Source organism: Thermobia domestica, chromosome 14 (genome assembly GCF_964235325.1).
Source record: "Thermobia domestica chromosome 14, izTheDome1.hap1.1, whole genome shotgun sequence".
NCBI lineage: Eukaryota > Metazoa > Arthropoda > Insecta > Zygentoma > Lepismatidae > Thermobia > Thermobia domestica.
Genome location: NC_137467.1, coordinates 106,146,461 through 106,166,277, shown reverse-complemented (window position 1 = coordinate 106,166,277; position 19,817 = coordinate 106,146,461). Strand labels below are relative to the sequence as shown.

General features: G+C 37.5%; 1 protein-coding gene across 3 annotated transcripts in view; it reads right to left on the bottom strand.

Annotated features, from left to right (window-relative positions):
- Positions 1 to 19,817, bottom strand: part of LOC145670279 (putative cytosolic Fe-S cluster assembly factor AAEL012261) — a 262,772-nt gene that overhangs the window by 113,607 nt on the left and 129,348 nt on the right. For 2 of the 3 annotated variants that reach the window (XM_081738716.1, XM_081738717.1), the window contains exon 4: positions 7,790 to 7,904. The exons of the other annotated variant lie outside the window; for it this stretch is intronic. In XM_081738716.1, the coding sequence (XP_081594842.1) occupies positions 7,790 to 7,904 (115 nt within the window). The remainder of the gene's footprint in view (positions 1 to 7,789; positions 7,905 to 19,817) is intronic. 3 annotated transcript variants of the gene reach the window in all.

Sequence of the window (19,817 nt, the reverse complement as noted above, 5' to 3'; positions counted from 1 at the left end):
AAATATAAGGTCGATGGGCACGAGAAGGGAATCACAATGTGATCCATGAAAAAGTTAATAAACGCTTCTGATGTTGGGGATTTAATAGGTGCGGTGATGACGTAACCACTGGCGTGGTCAGTCGCCAGGTAGAAGTATTGATACTTCTCCGGTTCAGACGGTATCAAACGGCCAGCAAGATCAATGGAAAAACATCGTAAAATAGTACTCTGGGGCAATTGTTGAATAGTCTCCAAAGAAGGGTTGTAGGAGCGTTTGAATAAGGAACACTCATGGCATTTCCGCAGTTTACTATGCAGCCATTTCTTCATTTGTGGGAAGTAATATTTTGCCTTCAACAATTGATACAGCTTAGTAAAGCCTGGGTGGGTCAAAGAGTGGGTGTGCAGCTCAGCAAAAATAGAATCCCTTAGTTTGTTAGGGACACAGAGTACAAGTCTATCCTGTGGGATAGCTTTAATTTTTCGATAAAGAATTCCCTTGGAAATCGTGAATTCCTTTTTCCATTGATTATACTGTCTGTGCGATGTGTCATCTGCTTGTAGTGTTCTTATCACTGCCAAAAAATGAATCTTGGCGCTGTAGTTCGCCAACATCAATACGCTTATCTAGTGCCAACAATTGAAATTCGTGGGGAGTTTCTTCCGCCTCTTCAATGGTGTCTGCTGGAACCGGAAGTGGGTTCCGACTAAGCAGGTCGCTTAATGTGTTATTCTGGCCCTTTATATGTTGGATTGTAAACGAGAATGTACTAAAGAAATCTCGCCAACGCTGAAGTTTGCCACTCAGATGATCCGAACTTTTTAAAGCCGTGACTGCCGTCGAGTCGGTGTAAATAATGAACTCCTGACCTATTAGATACTTATAAAATTTGCGTAAGCCAAAATAGATTGCATACAATTCTAATTCATAAACGGGCGGAGGTGTATTGCGTGGGGGGTGACGCAATGATGCATATTGCACCGGATGCCATTCTGTGTCGGATGAACGCTTTTGTAACAGGCACGTTCCAATGCCAATGGTTGAGGCATCAACTACTAAGGCATGGGTGGTGTCAGTAGTAGAGTAAATTTGGAGAAGGGGTGGGCTCGTCAATGCTTGACGCATTTCTTGGAAAGCCTTCTTACGCTCAGGTGTCCAAATTAACTTTTTCGGTGCACCTTTCAAGGCATCATACAAGGGTGCCAAATTAAGGGAAATATTGGCAAAAAATCCATGAAAAAAGTTAACTGAAGCTAACCACGACCGCAATTGTTTCACCGTCGTTGGTTTGGGAATTTTCAGAATTGCCTCTATTTTAGCAGAGTCAGGTTGTATGTGACCATTCTCAATAATGAACCCGAGACATTTCAATCGAGTAACGCCAAACACGGACTTTTTAAGATTGAAGAGTACGTTATACTGCTGGGCAGTAGCAAGTACTTTATCCAAAGTCTCAAGCAGTTCTTCAAAAGTTTGGGCGTGTAGATATATGTAAACTACGTACATCGGGAGTCTACTTGGGTCTACATTTTCGAAAATATCACGTAAAACACGTTGAAGCATAATTGTGCTATTTACGTAACACATCGGCATTGCTGTCAGCTGATACATCGAGTGTGTTAAATTTAGGGATGGGACCGAAAAAGACGTAAAAGGTCTATCCTTTTTATCTAATGGAATTTGATAGAATGACTGTGTTAAATCTAAAGTACAATAGAATTTAGCATCGGCCAAATTATCTATAACATCCGCCATGTTGGCTGGAGCATCTCTTATAGTCAGAGTGAAGGTTCAATTTTCTGAGATCCAGGCAAATGCGCAGTTCATTTGAGTTATGTTTTGGGATTACTAAGACGTTATTTCTCGTGAGAGAATCACTAAGCTCAATAATTCCCATGCTTCATATGCTTCAATATGAGAAAAATCTACGTCTGACCATTTGAAAACAGTTGCGTAGTTCATAAGCCTATCTCTAATCTGTTTTTGCTGTTGGGCCGTGAGATCTTGGTTTATGTTAAATTTAGATTGGTCAATGAGATGGCCTATCGTTTCCCTTCGCTGTTTAACTTTTTGTTGCACTTGCTGCCTAGTAGGAGTAAATAGCTTTCTAATAGTATTCACTCGCGCTGTTTCTGGAATGTCAGTTAGCCCAGACGCAATAGCTATAGGCGTTCCTTTATGAAAACGTTTGGGCTTGAAAGCCAAATTTACTACTAGAACCGCTATGTTGTCTACGCTGGCTGCCGTGTGTGCTATGGAACAAAGTTTAAGGTTTCTGTTTATAGGCGTGTGAATGTGCAGAGTATTAAAATTAATAGCTAACGGTATTTCAAGTGGGACAAACGTCACTGAACGTGGAGGAACCGTGGTAGTTTGTTTACAAACCAAAATTAAGTGTTTGTCTGTTTTCACCTGTTTTGCCACTTCATCCGGCAACTTATTAATGCATTGTGGTAGTTTCTGTTCTTTGTTAGGAAAGTAACCTAAATGACTTAATGTAAGCGTATTCGTCTGGTATTCAATTACTGCCTGGTGTGTTCTGAGGAAATTATTTGCCAAAATTATGGGGAATTTCGGAATGGGGATAAGCCGAAACAATACAGTAAAGGATTTTCCAGCTAATTAAATTTTAATATACGTAGCATGGGTCAGAACCATTGATTTGTCACTGATACCATAAATGGATGTTTGTAACGGAAAAACAGACACGTTTTTCGGCAATGCGGACCACGGAATTATAACGTTTCCGCGCCACTGTCCAGGAGAAAACGCTTCTTTACATCACCTAAATGACCTTCCACATATGCTAATTGACCATCGAGGTGTAGTGGTAGCGTAATAGACGAAGTTGCATGATGTAGTGTTTTTGCTGCAGGGATAGGGTCGGGCAAAACTGCAGGAGCGGAGGGCTCCTGCACCGTACCTAGTTTTTTTGATCAGTAACGGCACTAGAAGTTGGAGGTGGCTCGGCTACCGGATGCGGCGTAGGTTGGTAGAATGGGTATGGAGGAGGAGGAGGGTATCCATAATATGGATACGGTGATGCATACGGAGGGTATGCTGGGGGAATTTGACCAACATATGATTGGGGATTATTCCCAAGGGGCTGTTTATTTGCCTGTTTTTTCTTTTTGTTCTTGGGCTTCTGCTTCGTGTTACGTACTGGGTTCGATTCCGAGCCTCTGTCAGAACCTTGCCCTTTCTTATGTCCCTTTTGTTGCCATCCATGAGAGCACGGTGGACAATTTTGACATGTCGGTTGCGCCTGAGGATGGTGATGCTGCCGCTGATAATTAACATCATTAGCAGGTGAATGTGCCCGTGGGGTGGGGGGGGGCGATAAGGTTTTTCGGCAAAATGGACATGCGAAATGGATGCCTTTTGATTAAACTGTAGTTGGAGTGATTCGAGTTTCTCCAATATCTCAGAAAAAGGATCTGCCTGTACTACCGGGTTCTATTGCATTTTGGGAGCCGTTGCTGGCGATGCCACTGCATGGTGCCTGGGATCGCTAGCTACAGTCTCTTGATCACAAAGACGTTTGTGAAGCAGTAGGTCTACTTTTTGACGTGTAAACGCGTCCTGCACAAAAGCATCAAAATTGGGGTACGTCTTCTGTAAAAAATAGTACATATGCGATGGAAGCATTGCAATGACCGCGTCTGCTACGAAATCTTTAAATGCTAGATTTGGATTGTATTTATCTGCTAAAAATTTCTTTTCGAATAAGAAATGCGTTAAAAGTTCTCCCGGGGCCTGCACTCGCGATCTATACGCATTCAACGCCGTTAAAGGTAACTGAGATGATCCGGACTGTTCTTCAAAGGCCGCTTTTAATCCTGCCCAGTCTTTTGTACGTAAAACATTTTCCTGGGTTTTGTACCAATATAAGGGAGGACCACTTAAACACGTGGGAAAAATAGCCTTTATGCGATCTGAAGACCAACCGTTAATCTCGGCTAAACGTTCAAAGTTCGCTAAGAATCTATCTACATTTTCGGAAGGTCCATCAGAGAACACATCTAAAGAAACAGAAGGGATAATCATCCAAACGGGGTTAGTACTATTAGATCTACTGTCAGAGCGCGTATTAGCCATAGTTAACACAATTACACACTAAGAAACACAACTGAACAAAAAAATGGCAAATTGCACTGAGAGAGAACAGCGAAAAATTCAATGTCACTTAAAGATTAGGAGCAAAGGTCATGCATAGCATAAAATCAAAACCAAAGTAGCATAATCCTTATAATTCCTCTATAAGTTCGGGGAGCCATATCAAATTAAATATAACAAACAAGATAGCAACTACATTTCAACGTTAATTAGCATGTCACGTGAGAGAGCGGGGATTTTCATTATTGCTACTGGTAAATAATGATACTAGGAATCTAGTCTATCATTTTATTTACAGTAAATCTGAATTGAAAGGAATGAGCTTAGTTGGCCCTCACAACTAAATCAATTTTTACATAAAGCACGACGCGAATGTCGGCACAATACCTTGGACCAACAAGCTCATAAGACATTGAAAATCATTTACACTGAAATTCTATACATTACTGCTGTCCATTCATCTGGATAAATAACAAATATAAACCATTAAGTAGAATAGTTTTGGACATGAGTATTCAAAACCTGAGTTAATTTCATATGCAAATTAGATATAGTACAATGTAAGTATACAGTCTTGGCACATGGGCCTAAGGGTGCTTGAGGAATTAGTTTAGGATATATGTTACCTCTGGTATTAATCTTATGCATGTTAAGAAACAAATAAAGAACAATTCCAACTTACATGTTTCCAAGTACCTCCAACAGTTGAAAGGAGAGACGGACAAAGTCTACGCGTGTACAGAGTACGGATAACGCGACTCGTATAGTTTCGTCCGATAATGATTAACTGACCAACTGACCACTAGTAAATTTTTACTAGTGTTTTTATACACAGTTTGTTTTTCTCTTCTATCTTCCTGTTCTCTATTTCTGGACTTTCTTAACCACAAAATTGTTATTTCTCTGTGACGTCAATCAGGAAGTCCTTGTTTATCTCGTCACAGGTCTACCTTTCTATTGTCAGAAATAGTTCTTGCTTTCCCTTTCACTACACTTTGTTCAAATAAGAGGATTGTTTCCGTGAATTCTTTCTAGGTATATTTTCAATCAATTGTTTTAATAAACAATAAAAAAAATTCATCCTAGTCTCTGTTCGCGTTACAATACAAATGCTGTCCGATCATTTTTCCCCAATTCTTAATCTGTGTATATACACATTATACTTCTCTGTCTGCATACTTGAGTCTCTCTCCTTCTCTCTCATCGTCGCCCAGGAACTCATATGGCTTGAGATCAAACCTTCGACTCTTGAAACCAAATGTAAGCTCTCTAGCAATGTGTTATCCTAACGCTATAAGCTTTTTGGTAAAAGCAGTGTCTTCTAGATTTTATTCGGGGGGAGAGGGGAGATTATCCACCGACATAAAATTTTCACTTTTTTATTAGTGTATTACTATACATTTGATCAAACAATACGTATTTATGAAGCTCAACGGAGGGGGAATTACACCCTCCTGTCCTGCCCTAATGACCCTCTGGAATATTTCCTTGCAATTACTGAAAAGAAATTAAATGAATCATTGAATAACACTCATTTCTGTCAGTAAATATTTTAGAGCTCTATGCGTGCTTTACATACTTTAGGAAGCACAAAACCTACTGCCGTTTTTGGCAATTTCCATAGATTTCTTATGGTGCATCTTACTATCTTGCAGTCTTTAAGGAACGGAAAGAAATGAAACTAAAGTTCTTTATGAAGCTCTGGGAACATTGTGTGACTTTTTTTTTAAATTTAGGCTCTTAAAAATATTTCAGAACAAACGAATGGGAGACTGTTCTGAAGCTATAACGTTGTAAACATGATTCCTGTTTCTTTTTCAGGTGAATGGAAAGAGTGTACTACCTCACACTCACTGGTTTAGACAAGGAGAGGTGGAGGAGGGGAAGGAGTTGTATTGAATGCTAGAAACAACTAATCGATTGAGAGGTGTATTTCTGAATGCATAAGAAAACGGGGCAAGAGTTTGTTATTAATTTGGAGTTAGAATTTTGTAACTCCAATTTCTATGCCGCGAACTGTACCAATTTCCTTTAGAAATCACTCTGAGAGACTAGAGTCAAATCCACCTTGAAATAACGTTCACTAGAAAGCTGCCTATAAATGCTGGCATGATGCCACGAACATACCAATCATATTATTTTAAAATTACGTAATGCCAAGATGTGTCATATGCCTTTCCCAAATCAAGAAATATAGCAATGTGTTGGAAGAGGACTGCTTAAATCTGGCTTTCGAGGTTATCAAGATACTTTGCAGTGGATCAGAAAGACCGAGATCTACACTGAAACTTGCTTCAGAGAATTTAACTCCAAATTCCACACCAGTTGCTTGACTACCATGCGCTCAAAGAGCTTACAGACACAACTGGTGACAGTAATGGGTCTATAGCTGATGGCACTCGTTGCGGATTTCTCAAGTTTAAAGATGGGAAGAATCAAAGCCTTACGCCATTGACGAGGGAAAGTCTTCTCTGTCCAGACACAATTGAATAGCTGCAATAACGTGAGCTACATATCTCGAGAAACATTGCGCAACATATTATGAGACTAGCCTTCGGCTAGATGGGGATTTCACCCCCAGACCCCCGTATTCGTTCGACCTATAGCGTCGGAACTCATGATTCAGTCTTTACTTCCGTTCTTCGCACAACAAGAATAAATTCATGGCTAAACATCTTTCTTCCTTAGAATACGCATTACAATCAAAGTGAAATGATAAGAACATCTGTCGGTTGAGTGCTATCTTCAAAAATTCACTTCAAATAGTTCAACCGTTTTCCCGTGAAGATGAGACTGACTATCTTAAAATATTTTTATGTATTGAGAAAAAAATGGCTAGTATAGCATATGCCTAGTTACTCTGAATATGGAGCTTATATACCAAGTTTCTTATCACTAATGTCTAATCTTAAGAGATTTCGATATGGAGTTTCGCCCCATTGTAGTATCTGCGTCCGTGAGTACCTCGATTAGCTATTTCCTAATGCGTGGATTGGTGGAGACCTGCTTTGAATATGCCTAATGTTCCCTTGACCTGACGCCACTGGACTACTACCTGTGGAGTCTTGTGATTACTTGTTTATGAGGTGAAAATTAGGTATGTTAAACATCTCAAGAAACGAATTGTGGGCGCATGTTTCAATATTACAGCCGACACTTTGCATAAAGTTTTGCTTGAGACCTCACGACGTATCTGACAAGATTTGAAATCTTTGAGTTAAACGTGCCACGGTTATGCCTCTTTAGGTTGAAAGAGACGATCATTAAAGCAAGTGATGATGGAAGAATTGGTGGAATAAAAAGTGAAGAAAACGGGAGTTCCCCGAGAAAAGCCACAGATGCGATGTTGTCCACTACAAATCTACCTGGCCGGGGATCGAACCAAGGACACAAAGAAACAAACAAAAAGAACTTCGTAACAGCTAGAGCTAAAGCAAATATAATACAGCAATGATTTGCTATTAAAATGACATTGCATGCTATAGTTTCCAATGAAGACAATTGCGTAAAATTCAAGATAATGGACATCATTATGATGTGCCCTCAAACATTCTGCCTCATCCCTATTTTCCTCACCTACATTGTTACTTTGGTTACACTTCGCAGCACTGCCATCATTATTAGGTTTTTCCACTCCTTTGGGCCACCCTTTGCTATATGTACTTATCAGATGGGAGAAAGTATTACGTACCAGCTAGTTTTGCACATGCATCTTCTGGTGTAAGTTCGTATCTTACAGCCAAAGAAAGAACTGGCTGAATAGAAAGTGAAACGATGACAGTCTTCACTTTATCCATTTGATTTACCTGAAATAAAATAGTAAGTGAAAAAAAATTGAAAACATAACATAGTAATATAATTTTTTCCTTAGATTTTCAAATTCGTTCATCGTTCGTTCTACGACTATGCACCTAGAGAAATTTGTATCATTCACAAAAGACAAAAATAGTTGTTACAAGAACCCAGTTAAAAACTAACAGTATTAATATTCGTTCTACGGCTATTAAGGCAGAGAAATATTGATAATTGTTTTATTTTCTTTAAGATACCTTAAAAAATTCATATTGGTAAGTAACAGGTAGAAAACAGACAGCAGACACAAACGCCGAAGATTCATCATCACCACAGAGATTTTACAGGAAAATCGAAGCAACAATGTATTTACTTTTATTTTATATTTTATTTTATTTATTTATTTATTTATTTATTTATTTATTTATTTATTATTATTATTATTATTATATTATTATTATTATTTTACTTTTTATTATAAGATGATTTTCAGTTTAATGTTCCACGATGCACTAAAGCTAAGTAAGACTGTGATCATGAATGTATGATAACGGTGGAATGACGAAAGTGGAAGAACCTCGACAAAACGCACTCACACGGAGTTTGGAAACGAAGCTCACTTGAGGCGAAATGGGATATACCCAGGGACTTCACACACCAGAAGTGAGTACCGTAACACTGAGCCACTGCGGCCACCCTTATTATGGGATATTATCACATTGGATTAGTTCTTGAAAATTATTGTACTTTTCGAATGAGAAACAAAACTAAATCACGAAGTTGTTTTGAATGATACACTGCTTCCTTCAAACACGGAGAATCGCAAAATTGAAAGTAGTCCCGTTTCACACAATCGGCCACCGATGAAAATAAATGCTTCTTACACAAAAACTATTCAAGGGCAAGGGTTACACGATACACTCGTACTGAGCTGTTTGCAATTACATCTGGTGAAAGACAAGAGATGCATTACATCTGGTGATGCTCATCGTTTTTTTCAATATCAGGGGTATCATCATGACTGAATGGGTACCTCAGGGTCAAACGGTGAATCACACCTACTACAAAGAAGTCCTAATCAAGCTGAGGGAAAGAATAAGTTATAAGAGAGCGGATTTGTGGAAGAACGATGCATGTATCCTCAACCATGACAATGCACCTGACCATAATGCATTTTGTGAAGCAGTTTTTAGCAGCCAAGCGCATTCCTGTGCTCGACCATCCTCCGTATTCCCCAGACCTGGCTCCATGTGACTTTCATCTATTCCCAAAAGTGAAAAGTGCATTGAAGAGAACACATTTTCAGTCTGTGGAAGAGGTGAAACGAGAAACGGCAGAGTTGTTGAACGGTGTGACATCTGATGACCTTTGAACAATGGAAGACACGTATGCAGCGGTGTACAGATAGAAAAGGGGAGTATATTGAAGGAGATATAAGTCAATTGTAACTTTCTTTGTAATACATCACATTTATGATACCATTCTCGTTATTTAATTGCCACACCTCGTATGATACAGTACTACATACCTTGACATTGAAGACCAGACATTTTTTTGCTTAAAAAAATAATAAATAAATAAATAAAATATAATGGAATATAACGTGCAGTCAAGAATATATTGTCAATTCTCCTTGAGACCTAATACTATCAGTCCTAAAATGAAATGAAATCTTTACGTCACACGAAATGAAATCTTTAAGTTTTACGTCCCACGGTTATGCCGGTTAGGCTAAAGGAGACGGTGATGATGAGAGAAATGGTGGAATGAAGAAAGTGGAAGGAAACGGGAGAACCCCGAGAAAACCCACGAGCACGGTGTTTGTCCACCACAAAGTTCACTTGGCGGAGGCTGGGATCGAACCCGGGACCCCAAGCACCAGAGGTGAACGCTCTACCACTGAGCCACCGCGCCCCCCTATTTACGTCACACGATTATGACAGTTAGGCTAGAGATGGTGATGATGAGAAATGAAATGAAGAAAGTGGGAGTAAACGGGAGAACCCCGAGAAACCCCACACATACGGTGTTTGACCACCAAAAGTTCACCTGGCGCGAGCTGAGATCGAACCAAGGACCCCATTAACAAGAGGTGAACGCTCTACCACTGAGCCACCGTTGCCCACTATCAGTCCTAATATTGCCAACTCTGAGACATAAATCCTCACATTTACATTTTTTAAACAAAATTTTGTTTTGCTTTCTGTTTTTGAGTTTGTTCTATGAGAGCGTCTTGCTGTTGTTTTTAACATAATTCCATTTGTTTCTTCTTTGCTTGCAATTTGTAAACTTCAGCACTTAGTTTTCTTTTTTCAACTTTGACTTTATTTTCCTCTGTACTTTTGATTCGTTTCTGTTTAAGATATTCATCATAGCGTCTGCGAGCTGAACGAACTGAGAAAAGTATTCTTCGATGAACAGGAACAGATTCCATACTTACATAGTACAAAATGCATCATACACCCGCATCTGTGCTACCAAAGAATCTTCGATTTGGTTTTCTACAATTAGTGTCTTATTGACTAAGAACCCGCCTTCCACTGAAACACTGACGTGGGATAAAATTAACCATTTTCACAACGCTCCACAAATCAGAATATTCCTGTTTCATGGACATCACTTTTGCAAAGAAGTCATCTAACTTGATGCTGCCCATCTTCTCTTCGTATTGTCTAAAGTCGAGAGATTTCAGTAGAGAAAGATATAAATTGACATTTTGTTTTCAGAATCAGATGTGTTATGTTCATGCAGATTTTATAGGTTGAATTTCATCCTATTCTGAACAAGTTCTGGATTGTTCTTTTATTGCCTGGGGTTCAAAGCTGATAGAGCACGTACCAGTTTGTACTTCAGAGGACTCCCCTCCACAATCATCTTGATTATGCCCAGCAAAATGTTTTGATGGTCAAGCCTGAAAGCTAGTTTAACTGTATCTGATGCTTTCAGTTCTTTCAGTAGTTTTTCTGTCCTAACACTGATGTCCACGAAGATGAGAAGTTATACTTTGATGATTTCTGCTTTTACATGATTAATTATCCCCCGCCCTCTATCTCACTCACACACATACACACACACACACACAGAGAGAGAGAGAGACGCACACACAAATATATATATATATAAAAAGGGGTTAGACAAAAAATTTAAAACGTTTGCAGAAGTGCGAAAATCATACCTAGTATGATGTGGGGCCTCCTTTTGCGTCCCAAACAGCTTGAATCCGACATGGAATGGACGAATACAGCTCCTGAATCGTGGAGTGTGGAATTTTGTACCATTGTTCCTCCAAAACATGCTCCAGGGATGCTGGAGGAGGGTAATGAGACTGAACACGCCTTTCTAACTCAGATCACAATGGCTCAATGATGTTCAGATCTGGTGATTGTGGGACCCAGGGGAGGTGTGATAGCTCCCGGTCATGCTCCTCAAACCATGATTTCACCGTTTTTGCAGCGTGACAGGGTGCCAAATCTTGGTAGATGCCATCACCATGAGGGAACAATATTTGAGCCATGGGTAGAACCTGGTCCCCCAAACTATACTCATACGCCTTAGTACACATCATTCCATGCAGGACTATGATGGGACCTGCAGAAAACAACGGTATCACTGCTCATACTGTAATAGAACCACCCCCATGCTTTACAGTTGGGAGCAGACAGAATGTATCATAGGCCTCCGACGGTGTTCTCCATACGTAAACACGACCGGTTGTTGGAAACAAGGTGAAGGTCGATTCATCGGGCCACATTACGTGTTTCCACTACTCATGAGTCCCCGCCTTGTGGTCTTTGCACCACTGGATACGCCTCTTCGCATTTACTGCTGTGACCAGGGGTTTGGCGATAGCGGCCCTGCCATGAATTTTCATTTTATGAAGTACCCGTCGCACTGTTTCGATGAAACCGGGTTCTGTAGGCCGGAATTGAGTTCAGACGTAATTTTCATTGCAGTGGTCTTCTTTTCAGCTGCTACAATCCGTTTTAATGCCCTCCGGTCCCAATCTTACAGGATTCTCTTTCGACCACTGTTGTGCTTTGCAGACATCGTTTGCCCATGAATTGTGTATGCCCTCGTGACATTGGACACAGTGCCTTTCGATACCCTCACAATGTTCGCCACTGTAGCCATTGAAGCTCCAACCAGACTGGCACCAACGATCATGCCTTTTTGGAAGTCTGCCAGGTCGTTCATTTTACCACACCACTTTCACACTATGACAATCACAGGTGAACTGGTTACTGCTGACGGAAGAGGAAAATCCACATGACACATTGAAAACAAGAAACGATCGGCAACCGCAACACGTGTTGTACAGTGGAGAACCAAACTTATGTGTCCTGTATGCAATGTTTTTAGATTTTTTTGTCTACCCCTATATTATATTATATTATATATATATATATACATATATATATATATATACATATATATATATATATACATATATATATATATACATATATATATATATACATATATATACATATACATATATATACATATACATATATATACATATACATATATATACATATACATATATATATATATATATATATACATATATATATATATATATATATATATATATGTAGCGAGAGAGAGAGAAATTCACTCACAAACGCACAGAGTACCTCCCTCCCTCAGCACGAAATAGATACATTGCAACCCTGTCATCACTGAGAATATTGCATCATTGTGGTTCTCTTCACATGTCAATCTGTACAACTGATAGAGAAGAAACAATGTTAGATTGAAAAAAAGAACGTTACATTTGCATATTTACGTTCCCTGACTTCCTATGACACCTTATGCAAAATGCATGATTTCCCTGACTTTCTCTGATTTTAAAGAATGTAGGAACCCTATAGAAGCACCAAAACCACCGTTTACATCCTGAGCAATCTTGATATTCGACGAATTTGTCAAGTCAATGGTAGTGAGCTTTCTGGCGTTGTTTACTCCAATCATGACGTTTTTGGGAATGAATCTGGTTGCAATACTCCACAGCAGACTATACAGTTCCCTGTACATGAATGGCGGAAGTGAATCATTAAATTGGAATGTGCGGGGGAAGGGGGGAAGCCCCAATTCAAGTGCAACTGACTGAAGAAACTCAATTTGCAACTAGAACTAGAAACAATTCCTCCGAAATTCTTGTATCTTTTAAAAGGGGCATAAAACAAATTCTTGACCTACCGTGCCATTTCTCGACTTTTCTTGACACTCTTGATCTAGTGTTGGATTTCTTGACTTTTCTTTGACTTTTTTGACCAGTAGACACCCTATGTTTGGAACAGTTCAATTTTGCACTGTCAGGAAAGGTAAACGCTTCACACATGGTCCAAAGCGTTGAGAAGTAAGTCAGTGCCTTTCTTGTCTTTGAGACTAATTGATTAACTTCTTTTTTGTTATGTAAATGACTTACGCCTGTGTTGCTAAAGAACAGCATCCAGGAATCGGCAGATTGTGAACTTCATCTTTCTTTAAAAATATTTAATTGTTTATAAATTGGTGAATATCTATGTCTTAGTGTTTACTGTTTGTAAAGATGCATAAGATATTTCGTTGTTTATTACTATTGAAACCTTTACATGTGTGGCTAAAGCATGGAATTTGCTTAGCCATGTACGTATGTAGTTATCCAAAAATGTGAATCCACTCTTGATTTTTTTTTTTTTTTTTGGGGGGGGGGTTCACAATAGCTTTTATAGATATATGATATAATGACTGAAGGAAAGATTTAGTTGTTTATATTCATAATTTCACTTTGTTACGGAAAAGCAATAATTCTTTAGAATTATGTCATTTTATTCCAACATAGATATTGATACTAATCACTATGTATACTAGTAATAGATCAGAATGTGATTTTGTAAATGCTTTATAAAAATGAAAAGTTGAAGTTCTAAAAGAAAGTTTAATTCGCTTATCGTTCATTAACTCATACTCAGTGGAGGGAATTTTAAATAAATTTCGTTCCGTTTGAAAGTGCTCACTCAGGAAGAGACCTAAAGGATTTTATTTAAGTTTTTATTTGTTCGCGTTAAAGTAAACATAAAGCAAGAAAAGCCTCAAACTATTCCACTTAATTCAGTAAAACATTACTTTAAATGAAGATCTATGTCTTCTCATATATACGCACTAAGAAGAAGAAATCTTGCAGTTTGATTTAACATCTACTTGTCAGTGACATCTAAGTAATGATGTTTTGATTAGCATTTTGATTTTAGAAGCTCGTGCTAAAGAAAATATTTGTTGTGCGTGTTTCGCACTCGTAACAATGCAAATCGTAAACTTGTAAAGACTTAATCGGTTCAATTAACAATCCTATCTATTAAAGACACGGTGATATTGTTTGCCGTAAACGAAAATGGCATGTATGCTGATAACGATCATTTGACGAACAAAAGGATTATATTTTAGGGCACACACGATATTCATGGCTGAGAGAAAGTACTTGCGTAAAATGCTATGAATACATTTATATACAGGGCAATTGTTATAATGCCAAAGGCTAACTGTGGGCGGCATCTCTGTTACAAGATTCTTACGGAAATGTGTATTTGCGTAGACGCTAAGCGCAGTGCAAAAGGCTATTAAGGCAGCACTTGCTCTCTCGAGATTTATTTTATTCCTCAATTGTTTATAAATTCCTAGCCCGGAGGTCTAGAAAAGGCAAGAAGCCTGTGATTTTTTGCATTTGTTTTTATTGCGTGGTGAAAATTCAGAGGTCAGTGAGTATTCCTCTATCTTATTTCTTTATGTTTAATGCCCATGAATTGGTTTAGTGCCAGCGAAGAAGTGTGTGTGCTTTGTTCTAAGTGAATTGTCTTCTTAAAGACAGTGTCGTTCATTCAAATCCCTAAGTATGTTCACAAACAATTCCGAATCTCGTGTGCCAACGCCTATTTCCATACAATCACCAGTAAGCCATCTCTAATAGACAGGAGATCAAATTATTGTTGCGGAGACACAATAATAAAAGATAGGGTGTTTAAGTTACATTGTTTTGGATTGAAAAGCACGAAAGAAACTAATTCATAACACGATTTTTGTTTACGAAATTGTCTAAAATGCTACATTATATTTCGTATTTTCGGAAAATAAGTTGAGAGATTTTAATTCCTATAGAATTTCTCATTATTCTATCGTTTTGTCATGTCTCTACCTATTATTTCGTGTTTTCTAAACAGTCACTGAATATGAGAAGTATTTGTGTATTTTGGCAAAAGCTTGAGTTATATATTATTATTTTGCAAAACTATTTGTTTCAAGGTTTATTAGCAACAGACATTATTCGTTATATATATTTTAATGTGTTAATGTGTAAAGATGAAAATAATGGTTAAATTTTTCAAAGTGTAGTTATAAGCGAAAATAATAATAATAATTTCAATTTTAGTACTAAATTTAGCTGTTAGTCAAATACTATTGTAAGGTGCATACACACACTTGTACTCAACACACTACACACGTCAGAATTTTCAGACTACCGTCACTACCGTTATCAGGCAATAATTTCCGTAATAACCATCCATTTGCTTCGACTATCGCTCGACGTTAAAATATTTCATTGAGTTTATTTTATGTGTGCATGATATTTGTTTGTTTAATATTGCTTTACTGTTATTACGTATAAAATTTATATAATGTGTTTACTGACATAGATTAGAAGACTTATCCAAACGTACAGGTGAGATAAACCAATACTTTGCGTGAAAAGTAAAAAGCAAAAATAGTTTGAAATGTATTTCTATTTTGAGGAAGACGATAACAAAAAAATAAATAAATAAATAAATAATAAAATAAATAAAATAAAATAAAATAAAATAAAAATAAATAAAATAAAATAAATAAATAAATAAAAATGTATATTTATAGTGCGCTTATGACGGAAAAAATGTAGTCTTAAGTCATACAGAGTGAGGTGACTACCAACCGAATTCGTGCAGCAACAAAATTATGTGCATCTTCCGAGACATACTAGTGAGTGTGATACGTTACAACATACAAAGTGCAACCTCGATATACCGTCATCCATGCTGCAAATCTTTAGTGCATCGAATACATAGGATGTTCCAAAATTCAGCGACTTCTCAAATGATACTTCTATACGAATCCCATTAACCCTTCAACGGCCAGGATTCTCAACGAAATTTGCATTAGGACAAATTTTTCGTTCCCTAAGGAGGTCCACCTCATCTTGGGAAGAGGGCCCAAAACAAATAAAGTTCTATTTAGTTTATATTCTTTGGACACTACATTTTTGATCAACTCTCGTTCGTTGCTGACTTGGTGACGCCAAACGATAAAATAATTTCTTGAACTACGCAATAAAAACAATAGGTGTTGTTTGCCGTTCCCACGAAATAAGCTGATTTCTACTAGAAAAGACCTTAAATTATGAATAAATTTGGCCTATCCCTGACACCTGACCGGCTCCTCCAATCAGAAGCCGGCTGCCAGTGTAGATTCATCATAGTAGAAACTGCCTCAACAAGTCTTCCAAGACTCCAACTGTGTATATCACAGGCGCCTTTGCGTTCGAATTTCGTGCTTACCTTAACCGTCGCAAAGAGACAGGCAGTTGCCTTTGTGTAGATTCAATAAAGGACAGAGAAGCTACACCTTGCAACCGAGAAGCTACCTGACTCCCATACGGCACTAACGTTGCTACTGAGCATGGAGCATTTGTGTTCTATCTTGTGTCGCAGCATTCTAGTGAAGCTTCAATTTTAGCAATAAACTGAACAACCAGCAGTGAAAATAAGTGTGCAACCACGTAATTCAAATGGTAATATTGTGTGCAAGCGGCATACAACAGATATAGCAGTGGAAATGTCCCCCTGTACAGCGAGCCGAAAACGATTCAAGTGTTTCCAATTGTTTAGTAGCCTAGCACCCGAAGCATGGAGTTTCCCGTCAGAAGAGAAAAGTAAGTAGCTTCCGTATTTCTTCGATTTCTTCCAACTATTACATAGTGCGAATGTATTCTCGCGAGCGTACATAATTATCACGGTGTTTGGTTAAAGTAGCACAAATCATCAAAACTCGTATGTGGTTGCATTTATCTAACCAGGCCACTACTTTAGGTTACACAAAAATATAAATGCACAAAAGAATAAAAAGAAAATTGTACGAGCTAGTTTATAAATACAAAATGGTTGTTTGATTTTGGTTTCATGTTAACTTCATGTTAGTTCCCTTATGTGATAAAAATTGTGCATATAACTTGTTCATTAGATATATCAAAACCCTTAATACAGAATTCCTCAACTTTACCACTTGCATATCATTTACACTGCAATAATTATGCATGATATCCTAAACTAGTTGAGTAATACTTATTGCAGTGTATAATAATCATTTCTATACGTTGGATATCCTCGTTTTTTCTTGAACTACTAGCAGTTAAAAAAAGGGAAATATTCATGGAATCGCCACCTTCATTTATGATTGGCTGGAACATTGACGCAACAAGGTAAAGAGAGAGTGAGAGATTGTTTATTATTTATCCCGTGTCTGTTTCTTGAAAGGCACGAAGAATCATAAATAGGCAGTAGCAGGCCCATCTTTTAAATGTGAGAACTATAAAAACAAAATTTTGTAATTGTTCTCTTACGACTTGGATATGTGCTCTGGTAAATTTGAATGGTTAAAGTTGATCCCTTTTATGAATGCGTCAAAATTTCCAAGCATTTTAGTTTTTGAGGGTGTAACTCATAGTCTAAAAGATCACTGGAGGAAAGTTATTCTTGGTGCAATCTGATTGGCTGATGACTCAAATTTTTGTTTAAAATTTTTCAAAATTTTGTTTAACTTTTTAATTTAAAACAAAATTGATCATAATATGAAATTTTTTGAAGTAATGTTGAACTCCAGTCTTGTAATTGCGACTCATAGTCTAAGGTTATTGGTGAAAAGTTGTTATTTCTGCAATCCAACTGGCTGATTACCTTTTTTTTTTTTTTTTTTTTTAAATAAATGCACACGGTACGTCGCTGGGTTCATAATTTCCGTTAGCACAATTTTGTCGTGAAAATCAGTGGTGTGTCGACTTAACTCCATGATGAATAACAGTACAGAAAAATGAAGCACATTCACCTGACGGTATCCGTCAATTTGCAGCTAATTTTGACGTTAGTAGTTACCAATTCGAAACAAGTCGGGAAGATAAAATAATTGAAAATCAAATAAATAAACAAACGAATAAATGAATAAATACAAATAAATAAAAGCTAAATAGATGCGTTTCGCACGAACTAAATGAATAACAGAACACGTCTCAAAACTTCTTATTCTTACTGTCTTCATACGCAAGCTAACTATTCTCACATCGTGTTCTTCATAGACTTTGTTTTGTTAACGTTCCACAGCTGAGCACCGAAGTTAAGGGAGACAGTGATGATTGCTCGGTGCTCTATCAATCTATCTATCAATCTTCAATCTACTAATCTATTTACGATATTCTTACAGAATTTAGAGTACCGAAAAAAGCTAATTAGGTTAATTAAGATGTGTTTAAATGAATCCCAAAGGAAAATTCGAATAGCAAAATCATTGTCCACGAACTTTCACGTCGAAAATAATCTGAAACAAGGAGACGCGTTGTCTCATTATTATTCAACTTTATTGTTTAGTACGCTGTAAGGAAAATGAAAGAAGCAACCAGGTCTAGAGCAGAATGGAATTCACCAGGTTATGGCGTATGCTGATGATGTAAATATAATAGGGGATGATAGAACAATAGAAAGAAATGCACAGGTCTTCTTAAATGCTTTCCGGAACATGGGTTTAGAAGTAAATGCAATAAAATAAAATAAAATAAAATAAAGGCAAATCCGGATATATGTAAATATTTTTACGGAGCAAATTTATGTGACTTACGAAAGAAAGATGGTGGAATCAGGCCAATAGCAGTAGGTTGTGTTTTTAGAAGACTGGCTTCAAAGATTGCTGTTTCATTGGTCTACAATCGTTGTCCTAACTATTTAAACCTCGTCAATTGGGATTTACCACAAAAAAGGGCAATGAGGCCATCATCCACGCTACTAGAACATTCATAAAAGCAAATGTAGATTCGAACATCGTAGTCCTCAAAATTGATTACAAAAATGCTTCTAACTCAGTTGAAAGAGACTACATGTTAAAGGAAGTGAAACTAATTCTACCTCAACTATATTCATATTTCTGGCAGAGCTATTCTAGCCCATCATTGTTATTTTATGGAAATAGAACTATTTCATCACAAGTAGGATGCCAACAAGGTAACCCTGCTGGACCGATTATTTTTAGCATAGCAATCCACCCAATAGTGCGCTCGCTTTCTTCTGAAATAAATTTATTTTATTTAGATGATGGCACATTAGGGAGCTCACCAGAGACGATTATACAAGATGTAAATTTCTTATTGACAGAATCTAAGAAGATAGGTCTGCAAGTTAATCCTTCTAAATGTGAACTGTTCTTCATGTCGGGTAAATCAGACCCAATTGTTACGCTTAAATTTCCCATAATGTTAATTTAATGTAAATATTTTATTTTATATTTATATCTAGTACGAATCATAAAATTTTAAATAAATTTTGAAGAAAAGAAAATCCGATGTTTTCCTTTTAGGCCATAATTATCGGTTCGTCTATACCCCACTGAACAGATGCCGGAAGAGTAGTCTGGCCCTCACCACCATTCGCGCGCCAATCCAATGCAGTACAGAACAACCACAATGGCTTAAAAGGACTAACTCAAATTCTGACCAGACAAGTTTTGTTTCTAAAATTAACGAACGTTTATTGCATCTGACTATTTTAAAAAAAAATGTTGTGTCATTAATTCCAAGATCTTGCTGAAGCGACACCCAGCATCGAAACCTTTAAGCTTTACTTAAATGAAGACTATCATTAATCTTATTTATAGTACTT